Here is a 13,619-nt window from a genome sequence, read left to right as displayed (position 1 = left end):
TTCAGACTTCTGCATCAGCAAGGGCCATAATGTGCTCTGACCTGATCCTTCCTACGTGTTGGCCAGTCACATTTCAGCTAGTACACCTAATTTGAGCTAGGACAGCTTTGATGAATCTGAGGCAAAAGATCAGTTTGGTGCTTAAGGGATCAAACTACATTCTAGAAGTGAGGAATTTGATTCTGTTAAAAAGGGAGTTAAAAATTTGTTCTGAAACTTCAGTAAAAGCTAGAGGATGGCTCTGGTGGGCTAACCTGGGGGAAAGAATCCCTAACACCCATGCTTGAGATCCTCTAACCTGGTGCAGGTGAACTAATCATATAGCTGTCAGTGAGCACTCCTGTTCAGTCTTTGTCATGACATTACTGCTGTTTTCGAAGTGAGGCCCAGTGCTATGTTGCACCACGATGGGGACAGGACTTGTGTATTCTCTTCAGCTGGCATAACATGAACTGGGCATCCTGGGTTCTGCTCTCTGCTGGGATGCTGAAGTTTGTCATACACTAATGAATATATGAACCTTTGTCATCTCATTTGGGGTATATTAAACAAAACTCATAATAAAAATAACTAAACTACACAATTATTATTACCTTTGGGTCTCTTGTATCAATATAAATTATCTACCTCCTGTAAGTTCCAGAAATTCTGCTCAATAATGACATAAACTTTAAGAGTTTTAGAGGTAAAGCATTTTCTCTCTAAAGCATTTAGTATAAAAGTGTAGAGTATGAGAGACAATGTAATGCTACTGCTGTTTTTCACATCTTGAGAACACCTGTGTGTACATTCTGGTCCACCTGGACTGCAACTGACTGACTAAATAATGATAGAATTAGAGAGCCCTAAGAACTTTCTGTAATACTGGTGAGAGAGGTCTGATAGCTTTTTTAAGAAATACAGAGGAGAGAAGCATTTCATTAGCTTCGTAGCTAGTACTATTGCAAACAGAGGCTGTTGTTTCTTGTTTTGTAGGAGGACTCATTTTCCATGGTTACTGATTAATGTATCTCAAAGGATTAGCTATGAGTTTTCAGAGAAAGAAACAAAACAAATATTTTACATAGGTGAATTTGACTTCATAGGACGTAGAAAATCTGTGCAGGAAATCTACTTCTATATATTCTGACATCCATCTTTGGAGTTCTGAGCCTTCATCGCTGAGGCTCACAGGAAGGAATGATCCTTCCTGACCAGGGCCTGTGAGGTTCCACTGAAGGGGATAGCTCAGTCTGTGTAGTTAGAGCTTTGGCTGAGAATACTGTCCCGTTAGCAGTGAAATACTCTCTTTGAGCATTGTGCCTTTTGACATACCAGCCCTTCAAGAGAGTACTCTTAACAGAATAATACAGCTACATTTCCCACTGCTGTAACATTCAGCTTAAGTCTCTAACCATTTTAGGAAGCCAGGTAGCTTTGTCTCTAGGAAGTAGCACATTCAATTCTATTGTTAAGTGGCAGTTGCTGTCCTTTATTGCCAGGTTGAGAAAGCCCCCTGTGAAGTTTTTCACAGTATATGTCATACCTGATCTTTTGCTTTGTTAGAATGGACACATATGGTTAGATGATAGATGTCAGCAGTAGTGAATCAACAGGAGAAGGAACAGGAGACTTAACTGGAGGGCAGACCATGGCTTGTCCGTCTTCCTCTCTTTTTTATTTACAGATCTTGATTTCATTAGAAGTACTTAATGGCAAAAGAGAAACTGTGAGCACTACTGGAACTGTTAGTGGCAAGAAGTTACCCAACATACTAGCTGACTTCCTCATTTCAGGGAATGGCTAACTTTTGTCCCTGTTCTCACAGTGAGCACTGCTCCCGTGTGCTGTGCCTCCTGGCTGGCAAGCCAAGCATGGTGTTCTCGGGGCCTTTTGAGGCTTTGGTTGCATTTAGCTGGGTGACCATATTCTTAATTCTTGCTTAAGATCTTCAAAATTAGATCATTATAACCCATCCAAGGTCGCTTCCAGTTTTGATTGTTACAATAGATGGCATTTGTATTGAACAGATTATATAATGTCTGGAGTATTTGTTCTTTCTCATCCAGTGCTCTGGCCATCAAACCTGTTACTAACTGCATCAAGTTGTTCCGATGTAGCTGCTTTGTGACCAGTTTTGTTCATAATGTTTCTTGTGGTTTCCCATGGTTTGACTACTGCTGTTAAGCAAGTTACTTTTACTAAATTGCTTCAGATGAATGATAAAAAGAAAAAACAAAACAAAAAAAACAAACCAACAAAAACAACACACACACAAAAAAATCCCAACAACAACAACAAACCCCAAACAACGCAGCAGCTAATAATTTTTCTCCTTGCTATGACTGGGTACTTGTGGATATAGCAAACAGAACTTCCCTTTCTTGATGAATTGACTCCTGTTTCAGAGTTTGCCTTTTTCCTGTCTTCGTGCTGCTAATAAAATGTGGTCCAGTTTGGCTGTTGGCTAAAGCTTTTTTACCCATATAAGATAGCAGAGAAGCCAGGACACGTAACTGTTGAGAGGTACAATGAAACGTACAATTTGCAAATAAACAAGAGCTGCAGTTGAGCTTTTGTTTACCATTATATACCTTTGTAAGAAAAACACTTGCAGAATCAATACTGAATTCACTGAGCTATTAAAAGTAAAGTTTGCTTGTGTACTTCACCATAGTTCAATAGCATGTGTACTGCATACCTCATTATAAGATACTGAGTCATGGATCTATAAAAAACAAGTTGTTAATGATTTAGCTACTCAAATTGCTGTTTGCAAGTCTTCAAAATTAAGACACAGAAATGAAGGACATTTTGCCTTCTCTGTTGCATAAGATGTTGCAGTAGATTGTTCCATGCAGTGCACTAATCTTACTGTTTGAGTTTTGCAGTTCATAAAGCAAATAATACAAAGTGAATAATGGAATTATTAAAGTGCAGATCAGTGATCTTATGCATTAAACTCTAGTATTTGTCACACTGTTGACCTTGCTCATTACTCCAGAACTCATTTTAGACCCATTTCTTTGGAACTGCTTGACTATAAATACAGAACCTGGTGTCTATTAGTTTGAAAATACCAATGCAAAGTATTCAGAAGGTACTTGGTGTTGCCTTAAGGGGGAGGGAGGCAAAGTTATAAAGTTAAATTTTGTCAGAAAAATCTGTCTTTTATCTTTTTTTGATTGACTCACAAGAAACTGAAACATGTAAGAGCAAAATCCTTTCTTCCTAATGAAGCAGAGGGGTGGGCTGTTGAGAAATGTAAGGCTCCCTTGGTCCAAGCATGTTCTCTAAGGTTTGTTTTTAGCTTGCTCATTAGCTTTGCACTGTGATTCAAATGAAACACCACCTGAGAGTCACTTAAGTACATGGCTATCTCAAATAGGTGCTGCTCTATGAAGATCAAAGTACTCTGTACACTGCAGGATGAAGTCCATGGTGGAATATGCTCTGGATTTTTTGGTTTTGTTTTGTGCTGAGGTACAGTGACCTAGAGACTGGCAGTCTAGACATTGCTGTGTAGAAAAAAAACATCAGCTTGCCTGGAATAGATGAGGGAGTTAGTTTAAGATGATGTAAAAAACAAAACAACCAAAAAACCAAACCCCAAACCCTGCAGGTTCAGGGTCACAAGGTGAGAGTATCGTGCAGTATATAGGAGTTTGGTGCAGTCACAGGTAAAATATTTTTTCCACAGACCCAACAGATATGAATATTCTAATAAATATTTTAGCCAAAGCTTGAATTAAAATATAAAATTGCTTTGATCACTTAAGAAGTTGTGTTCTATAAATAAAAAGAAATATATATAGGTATACATACAACTTAAATTCTGCATAAGATAACTGATTTACCAAGCAAAAGCTTTCAGACACAGTTGGTCTTTTCCACCTGCGTGTAGAGAAAGCACAAGAGTTCTTTGTGCAGACAAGAGTAGATCGGTTTAGCTGTCACATGAGAGGAAGATAGCTGCTTCTGCTTTTTAGAGAACAAGCAGAGATTGTGAAGCCTCTACTGTTGTATTACATTGTTCGTGAATTCAAGTCCAAGGGCCTCTAAAAGACTTTTTTATATCAGTTGGGAAGTTAATCATGGTTATATGAACAAGTGAAATACTGTGTCATTCTTTCACTGCTGCTGTGGTGTTTTCTGTCTGGTGTATGAAATATTCATGCAACTGAGATGGTTCATTCCATGAAATAACGAATATAAAAGATAGAGTAATGATATTTTAACTTGCACCTATATTGCTTCAGAGCTGTTCTGTTCTTACCAAATATCTTTTGTCTCTGAACAGATTTTTTTTGACTGAGGAAAAAATTTAAAGTTGACCTTTTGCACAGTGTTTTTTTCTGCATTTGAAACTTCCAGGCATGTTTTTCATTTGGACTCTTTGTTTTTTGTTAATTATCACTACTTCTATCTCTATATCTAGAAGGCAATGTTATGGAATTCACTTGCATTGCTTTTAGAATTAAGCAGGCATGAATGCTTAACCTCTGAAAAAACATTCATTCTTAGGTGGATTGTGTTTCTACTTATATAAACATTTTTAAATCCTTAATCACTAGGATCACAGCATTCCAAATATCTAAAATCAGTTATTAACAGTAGGTTTAGAAGTTAGCTTGAAAGAAGATACATTTTCATTACAGTGTCCATCTGCTTATTACGTTTCAGCACTGAACAGGAAGAATTATTTCCTGCCTCAGAATCCTTTGTTTCCTTTGTCTCTACAATGAGAGGAGAAAAAAAATAACATTACTCTCCTTCTGACCTGCAAAAACTTTTCATTTTCTTTAAAGTGCAGGTTTGTGATAAATGACCTTAGTACAGTGCTACTGAAGATAGGAATTGTAATCTTGACATCATTTTATTGCAATGAATATTGCAGGGAATTTATTTTTAAGTTGTCATACAGTGCATAAATGCAGTTGTCACTGCATCGTCAAATGTTTTGAAAGGTGAGATTGCATGAAAGAAAGCAGTGATGTAGCTAAATTACTACATAGTCTTCCTCTTTAAATTGTGATTTTATTTTTGGAATAAAATCTCATTCTGGCAGTTGGCTTAATCAAGCTTGCTTATTTTTAAAGAGCACTGGCTTCAAGAAGATGGGTGGGATCATGTGCTGCTGCTTAAGAATGTGGTTTTCTTGGTGATTTAGCAGATAGCGCAACAGAATCAGGAAATCTTCAGACTGTTCCTATTTGTTTCTCAGTGCCTGACAGTGTTTTCTGCTTTTTTGTTGTTGCCAGCAGTCACAAGGAACTACTTTGCTATAGGTGAAAAGGTACAAGCCCAGATGGACTAAATATTCATTTTACAGATATGAACTTGCTGTGAATTTTGCTCTTATTATAGCTGACTTTAATAGTTCTTGAGTCGTTAGTCATTGGAAAGAACTCACAAGGCCACTAGCCTTAATTTTGTGAGTCTGTGTCTAGTTTAAGTATATTTTCAGCCAGGCTGGGTGGAGCAACCTAGTCTAGCGAGAGGTGTCCCTGCCCACAGCAAGAGGGTTGGAACTAGATGATCTTTCTCCCAACCCAAGCCATTTTACTTTTCTCTGATACTTACTGTATATCAGTTTACAAGTTCTCTCTTTTTTTGAGCAGAGTTAATATATGAAGAGGCACTAGGTACATAGTTTCATGCTTGTGCATCCTGTGATTATGGGAAATGTTCATCTTTATATTAATTTTGTAAATTATTTTAAAATGGAGATTGCAAGCTTTGAATTGCATAGGAATGCATGAACCATTGCAACACGTGTGAAACCTCTGATGAATGGCATGACACTACATAGAGGGTAATTGTATCGGTTTTGGATTTGCCAAGATACTCATTTTTACTGGGTGTTCAGTGCTACAAGCAGCGCACACATTTTAAAGAAATATCCCTCTAAACAGGTATTCTGCTACAAATGGCAGAATAAGGGGTTAGTTATAACTCTTCAACGGCTTCTTGCAGTCTGGTGGAAATAATGTTTTAGCAGCAGCATTGTAAGGAGAGGGAGACTAGGGTGGCACAAAGTTTAATAATGCTGCGGCATTATACTTTAACTGAAATTAATTGTGTTTATGACTTTTTTTTTTTCTTTGCTGTAGTCGTGACATGGAGAATAAAGAAACCCTTAGGGGGTTGCAGAAGATGGATGACCGCCCAGAAGAGCGCATGATCAGGGAGAAACTCAAGGCAACGTGTATGCCAGCCTGGAAGCATGAATGGCTGGAAAGAAGAAGCAGGAGAGGCCCCGTGGTAAGTGGCGCTGGATGGAAGCTATTATAAAAATACAAAGCACTTAAATTTCTTTCTGTTAGGAGGCTCTTTTTGTTAAGTTTCTCTGCTCCTGGTTCCGGCGCTCTGTCCGTGTCCCGCGCGGTGTTTTCCAGGAGAGCGTGTCCGGCTTTGCAGCATGCCGTGTTTCTGTTCCCGGGAGGAGGCGTTCTGGCGGCGCTGCTGCCCCCCAGCGGCAGCCGCCGGCGGGAGCGGAGCCAGGCGCGGCCGCTCCTCCTCCCGCCGGCGCTCAGCTCCGCCGGGGCTTGCGGGACACGGTCCCGTTAGCCTTGTGGTTCTGCTTTGGCACAAGCCGCTTGGGAGTGCTGTGAAGAAGCGTAGGTAGATCAAACCTGAAATACTTCAAGGGTAGTTCCAATTCTATTCGGCGTAATGCTGATTAATTAGTAGCCATTACTTACCTATGAACGTAGTTGCGTTGGCTGATGTGACTCCAGTGTGCCGCTAATGTAAAGTTAAGACCATCTGATGGAGTAGGCAAGTGTTTCTGGAACGGAAATAAGAAGGTTCTGTTATGAGAAATAATGTTGAAAATACTTATAAGTGCACCACATCCTTACCTCAGATGATCAAATAACACAATTTTAACTTAAAAAATTCAAATTATTTTGGGTTACTGAATAGCTTGAAAATATTTCCTTGTTCAGCCCACTTCCCCTTGATGTTTCTGGGTGTTTTAATACAACATTTGATGCTCCAGATTTTCAATTACTATAATTTGACATTTTTGATGTTTTTAAACACAAGTAGTTTGTCCATGGATGCATGAATTTGCATTTTGATCTTCCAGCCAAGGAGAAGCATTACTGTAATTGGTAGGAGGGAAAAAATGCTTTTCACTGCTCTTTATATTTCTCTTTTATTCTGTTCACTTTTGTGACTGGGCACTGAGTCTAGATGTCTCTTCCTAACCTGAGGAGGGAAAGCTCCTCTCAGTTTTTTGTCTTTAAGAGACCTCTGGAACTTTCTAAGAGATCTGCTCTGTTATCTGAGGTGTTGCTTGGAATTTCCTTCTGGTGTTGAGTCAAGCCTCTGAGACATTGAGAAATGTAGAACCAAAACTGAATATTCCCAATATGACTCTTTTTAATTTGATTCCGAGGGATGTTACTCTTCTTACGCGTTACATGGGTCTGACTGGCAGAAGGCTGAAAGTTGTCATGAAATGTTCCAATCCTCACTGTCAAAATTAAGTTCATGCAGCAAAGCACTGTTGTGTATGTATTCCCAATGCTTGAGCACCCCGTCTATCCACATTGTGCAGCACCATGCACAGTGGTTAGCTCAGGTACCAGATACGGTGTAGCAATTTTCCTGGAATGGCAGACAAAAAAGTGAGCTTTTACTAAGAACAGCACACCTAATTTTGCTGGATTACCTCCTTTTTGAAGTCTTTATTTTGCAAAAAGTGTTATGCTAAGGAAATAGCAGCCCTAGTATTTTTCAGCTGGTGCCATGTAGAATGGCTGGATCCAGTATTATAGCTCTTAAGAGACGCAGTACCTGTAGAGAAGAAAATTTGTTTGGCTTCTACTATCCAGATGGGGAAACTGCTATTTTTTGAGGTATCATGAATGATAATTATAGGAGTACTTTGAGAATCAAATCAGTTGCTGCCACAACTAACATGAACTGCACAAATGGACAGGAAGAAATGTTCTCACTTTTGTGTTGCGTGTAGATCTGTAAGCTAATCCCTCTTAGATTTTAGTAGTATGGCATAAGGAATATTTAGATATCCGTATAACAGCTTAAACAAAAGAATTATTGTTTAACTTGCTTTGCTTTAATGTAAAATTACCAATTAATAATTTTAACATGTGCTTTAATTCCTGTCAGGTGGTGAAACCTATGCCTGGAAAAGTAGATGGATCAGAAATGAACAAACTCTGCCTAGATCCTCAAGCTGAAGGACAAAACACCGCTTCTTCACCTACACAGAAAGGAAGACGTAGTCCTTCTCCTAGCAGTTCCTCTTCATCGTCTGCTAGAACCGTTAAATCTGAGTCACCAGGTGTTAGAAGAAAAAGGGTATCTCCAGTGCCTGTAAGTTGCAAGCTTATTTTCAATGTGGCTATATTCTACAATCTTTTGCTTATAGGGGCAGTTGGTCCTCCCTCTGTAGAGCAAGATGCTGATATAAAGAGTTTATTGCAGGGTGTCACTTGCGTGATACATGTATTTCATGTGGTATTTCTCATGTGTGCTTTCTTTTTCCTTCAGTCCTGCTTTCATTTGTTACTGCTAGGAAGTAAATGAAGAAATAGAGATGCTGAATCATGAATACATGTACATTTTCTTAGCTTGATTAGCATGAAGAAGTGCTGGTAGTTTTTTGGTTTCCTTTTTTTTTTCTTTTCTTTTTTTTTTTCTATTTTTGTCTGGGTTTTTTGTTGCTTGGGATTTTTTGATGGTTTGTTGGTTCTTTTTCTTTCTCTCTCTCTCTCTCTTTTTTTTTAATAACTGTAATCAATTTCTCCTGCCGGTCAGTTCTCTGGGCAGATATATTCCATTAAGGGTAGGACTGTGGATGAGATTAAAATTCCTGTAGAAAAGTCTTACTGGTATGCTGTTGTGATCCTCTATTTCAGAATTTATCTTTATGTACGGATTAGGGAAGACTTATGTATGTACATGGTTAGGAGTCAAAAATCACTATCACTGCATTCTGGAGAACATCTAGAATAGAATGTTTTGAGCAAGAGTAACTGGCATAATTAAAGAAGATCAAGAGTATATTCTGAGCAATAGTATCTAACACACTAGCTTGTTGTGAAAATGCTCATCAACAGTTAAAATTCACAGTGCAATTAGAGGATAAAGAAGATGTAATTTGTTTTATTTTCCCTTTGTTCTAAACAAGTTTTCCAGTATCAGTTAAAATATATACTGTCATTCTTCCTTACTAGAGACAAGTATCACAAGTTAGAGCACAGCAGCACTGGTACTTTCCTCTTGGAAAGAGAAACTGAAAGCTTAAAACAAAAAGAAAACAACCATTTTTACTTGGTTGGTGTTTTCTGTTTTATATTAAAACACACTGAAAACATTAAAAATCCAATTTATATTTACTTATATGATGGACAGTGAGTGCATTATTACTTTCATCCTAACATGAAATTCAATGCATACAAATAAAAGCAGAAGATCTGAAATGAGATGGAACCATTAATGCATCTCATAATGTTAGAAATGTGGAGACTTTAAATGATGACAGTTTTCCTAAAAGGTTTGGGCCATTGATTTTTTGATTATGGGGAAACAATATTAAAAAAACTCAAAAGCATTCTCATGTAAAAGTTGCTTTCATGGTGAAAAAGGGAGAAAGCTGTATCCTTTTTTTCCTTTTCTTTGGGATTTTATTAAACTTTTTGATCTTTGTTGAACTTATATTCCCTTCTATAAACTGTAGTCATAGTATTTTTTAATTTATAAAATATATTAGTGTTACAGCCTTATAGAATAACCTCCTTTATTGAGTAATGTCTCTGAATATCTTCAGCTTGAATTATATTTGATAATTCAGTAGTAGCATGGTAAGGCAACCAGTGACGACATGAAAGTAAGAATCAATTTGAAAGACTGCCTTTGTGTCCCAATGTCAGACAAGTTTCAGCTACAGTTTTCTTCTGCCCTTGAGTTCTGGGCTTGGGAGAAAAGTAATGCTTTTAAATCATACAGTCTAAGAGATTGTAGTAGTTTCAGGTTTTAGGGTCTCTTACTCTGGAAATAAAGAAATAAACAAACCATACCTATTTAAACACTTTTCTGTCCTTTGAATGCTCATGACGGAGGCACTTCTGTAGTTTCAGAGCGGGCGGATAACACCACCTCGACGGGCCCCGTCTCCAGATGGCTTCTCTCCGTACAGCCCTGAGGAGACAAATCGCCGCGTCAACAAAGTGATGCGAGCCAGGCTCTACTTGCTGCAGCAGATAGGACCCAACTCTTTCTTAATTGGAGGCGACAGCCCTGATAATAAATACAGAGTATTTATTGGGCCTCAGGTAGGGAGCATTTTTGTCTTATTTATAGATTTTATCAATTCATGGTTAATCTTGGAAAATTGTTCAGAGCTAGATTAGTTCAATGGGTGATCACTGTTCTATAAAGTAATGTTTAAAAGTTGTAATCTGTACTCATGTAATACCAAAATCAGATTGTAATTTATAAATTACATTTGTCTACAGCTTCTCTTTCCTAAAAGAAAAAAAGACTCATTCCTAGAAGTGGCTCTGAATTATGTCTCACATATTCTTGGCTAAAATTTCCCTAAAATTTTGTTATTTATATGCATCCCTCTATTCATGGGATGTATATGAATACAAACACGTGACATAATTCTCTTTATAGTGTGATAATTTCATTAATACCCTTAATGAGATCCTTTTCATAGGGTTTCTTGGTACTAATGTGATACAGAATTGGGACACATCCAGGTTGGATAAACAGAAGCATCTCATTTTGATTGGTGTCATGTTGTGGATTTATGATTATATGCATAAATTCCTTACAGTATGAAGCATAAAATAGCTTCAGTTTATTTAAATAAAAAAGAGGGCAGGGGAGAGAAAATAAGTTAAAAACTAGTATTGTAATTTTATGTTATCATGTATGCATTTCTGAATAATATTTTAGGAATTCTCTTTTTTTGTAAGACTATACATATATTTATGCCTATATATGAAATACTTTTTTTTGTTGTGGGGTGGGTATGTTCTGTCAAACACTTAAAATGTGGGAGAACTACCAAGTCAGTAGAACCTTAGCATATACTTTTCTTTGCAGACTTGTAGCTGTGGTCGTGGGACATTTTGTATTCATCTGCTGTTTGTTATGCTGAGGGTCTTTCAGCTTGAACCCTCAGACCCAATGCTGTGGAGAAAGACGCTGAAGAACTTTGAGGTAATCAATTTCTAACAGATGTAATGATGATCTAGAGTACACTCCATAATGTCTTTAGGACACTACCTTAAAAATGCCAAAAACGATTAGATTTCAAAGCAACAAAAATGTGTGTTTATAATTATATCTTTAATTTGGTCTCAGGAGTTCTGTAATTGGAAAAAATTACCTGCAAATATAAGACATAAATAGTAGAGAGCTGTAGTTTAGTGAGTGATTCAACTTGTGGGATTTTCTATTAAAATTTAAAAACCTATCTCAGTTATTTGCTAAAAGGAAGAAAAAATATGGGCATTTTGAAGTAATTGTGGGTATACTTTGAGCTATTAGTTATTTTCAATAAGCAGATAAGTTCTTGGTGTAAAATGTTTCTTGTGATCCTTTTAGTAGTAAGACTTCTGAAATTGCTAATGCATTATTGTGAAAGTGAATAGATTCTTCCTGTTGGCAGTAGTTTATCCTTCGGTAATATGACTTTTAATTACAAGATATTCATAGCATAAATAAGACTGTTGCTATCTTTTTCTGATGTTAGGTTGAGAGTTTGTTCCAGAAATATCACAGTAGGCGTAGCTCGAGGATCAAAGCTCCATCTCGTAACACCATCCAGAAGTTTGTCTCACGCATGTCAAATTCTCATACATTGTCATCATCTAGTACTTCTACATCTAGTTCAGAAAACAGGTTAGTATTTTTAAAAGGAATTACAAGCTTTATTCTATAGTTTCAGAATCACCTACATTCTTTTTGTTCAAAGCTGCTTTCATTTCAAGCCACGTTAAGTCTCTGCATTTGCAAGCAATCAAGTCAAGCATACATTAGTCACTGTGGTACCAATGGGCGTATTTGTTTTGTGACTTCTGTTTGGAAAATGTTAAGTAGAGTTGTAAAAAGTTTTTGACCCCATATGAATCTTGCAAAACAAACTTCTGAAATTTGCACTTCAGTGCAAGACTGAAGCATATATCAACTTTGGAAGCCTATTGTGTGCATTTTTTTAAATACAACACTTGTGCAAATGTTAACAAAAGAATAAACGTGATTTTTTTGTCTCCTGTCCTGCTTTGGAGAAAAGCTTCTGCCTCTGAATACACTGAAAAATGTTTAGGTAAATGCACTCTATATCATCACATACATAAATATAAACGCAGAATCAAGCATATGTTTTTAAAACTACTTCATTTAAAATGGGCGATTAAATTATTTAAAGAGAGCTATTAATTTATTAGTTATGCTGTATCTATGAATTGATGCGTCATCTATGAATTTCAAGTGATGTGATATTCTTTCATATTTTTTTCCTAGACTGACTTCTACTTGAGTTCTTTTGTATGTTCTTTTCCATGGTTCTGAAGAGATACTGATTAATTTTTTAAACAAATAATCTGTTCTTGCATTATTTAGTGGATAAACTGTACATCATTTAGAAAGGCCAGACCAAAGATGGCAACCCAAATTAAGTCTTTGTTTTGTGTGAAGTGGAATCTAGCTTAAGGAGTACCTTACTTGATGTTGCTTTGTGATAATGAGCATATAGAAAGATGAATATATTCAGACAGGTTTCTAATTCTGACATAGAGACTGTGACCATAATTTCACTTTATCTTTTACTTATTTTTCCAAATTGTGTCACTATAAATAAGTTGCATAAACAAAGTTGTTAAATATATAATTTTACTCATGGAACTACTTATCTGGCAAGCCAGTTCCTTTTATGTTGATACTTTGTGTAGGAATTTTTTTTTTTCCATAGGATTGTGAACTTTGCTGCATTAGTTATCACTACTTGCAGCATGAAAGATTTTCAGTTGTTTGGCAGTAAACTTGGTGATACTGATTCTTCTACAATACTGATTCAATGAGAGAAGCTACTGTTTTGTGCAAGTCTAAATTTGTATGGTATAGGTATTGAAGAACACCGAACATCAGAGTAATTTGAGATAGAAATTTACTCAGTTCTGGTAATTCCTGTGACATGCAGTTGTGTTTTGCTTACTATTAATTCTTAAAAAATAAGTTTCTAATTAAAATATATATACACACGTGTGGAAATTTATTTTTCACTGTAAGGGAAGGATAAATAACTTTGCAAGCATTTGCAGAGAAATAGAAAGGAACATGTATATGTGTATAGAAATAATGCATGTATATGTGTATAGAAATAATGCATGTACAAGTTAATTTTATTTTAAAATATATTGCTGGTGAACAAATGCAGGGTGCCTGCAAAGTTTTAGATGCACACTAACTATAATTTATTTTTTTTGCAATAGCTAATTAGTGTTTTTCACATTTAAACAGTGTTGCAGAAGATCAAAAATCTGTGGCTTTCATGTTGTTTAGGTTTAGAAGAATTTTTTGGTAAATCTCTGGTTATATCAATTTAAAAATTCAAGTGGAGAAAAACAAAATAGAAACAGCGAGCAAAAAGA

General features: G+C 36.5%; 1 protein-coding gene across 2 annotated transcripts in view; it reads left to right on the top strand.

Moving 5' to 3' along the window:
• MAP3K1 (mitogen-activated protein kinase kinase kinase 1) overlaps positions 1 to 13,619 on the top strand; it is a 58,872-nt gene that overhangs the window by 29,326 nt on the left and 15,927 nt on the right. For both annotated transcript variants that reach the window (XM_040089803.2, XM_058424062.1), the window contains 5 exons: positions 6,093 to 6,243; positions 8,122 to 8,328; positions 10,089 to 10,289; positions 11,071 to 11,187; positions 11,723 to 11,871. In XM_040089803.2, coding sequence (XP_039945737.1) covers positions 6,100 to 6,243; positions 8,122 to 8,328; positions 10,089 to 10,289; positions 11,071 to 11,187; positions 11,723 to 11,871 — 818 coding nt within the window. In that variant the 5' untranslated portion in view covers positions 6,093 to 6,099. The remainder of the gene's footprint in view (positions 1 to 6,092; positions 6,244 to 8,121; positions 8,329 to 10,088; positions 10,290 to 11,070; positions 11,188 to 11,722; positions 11,872 to 13,619) is intronic.

This window comes from Hirundo rustica, chromosome Z (genome assembly GCF_015227805.2).
Source record: "Hirundo rustica isolate bHirRus1 chromosome Z, bHirRus1.pri.v3, whole genome shotgun sequence".
NCBI lineage: Eukaryota > Metazoa > Chordata > Aves > Passeriformes > Hirundinidae > Hirundo > Hirundo rustica.
The sequence above is the reverse complement of the archived record's forward strand: the minus strand, read 5'-3'. Positions and strand labels throughout refer to the sequence as shown.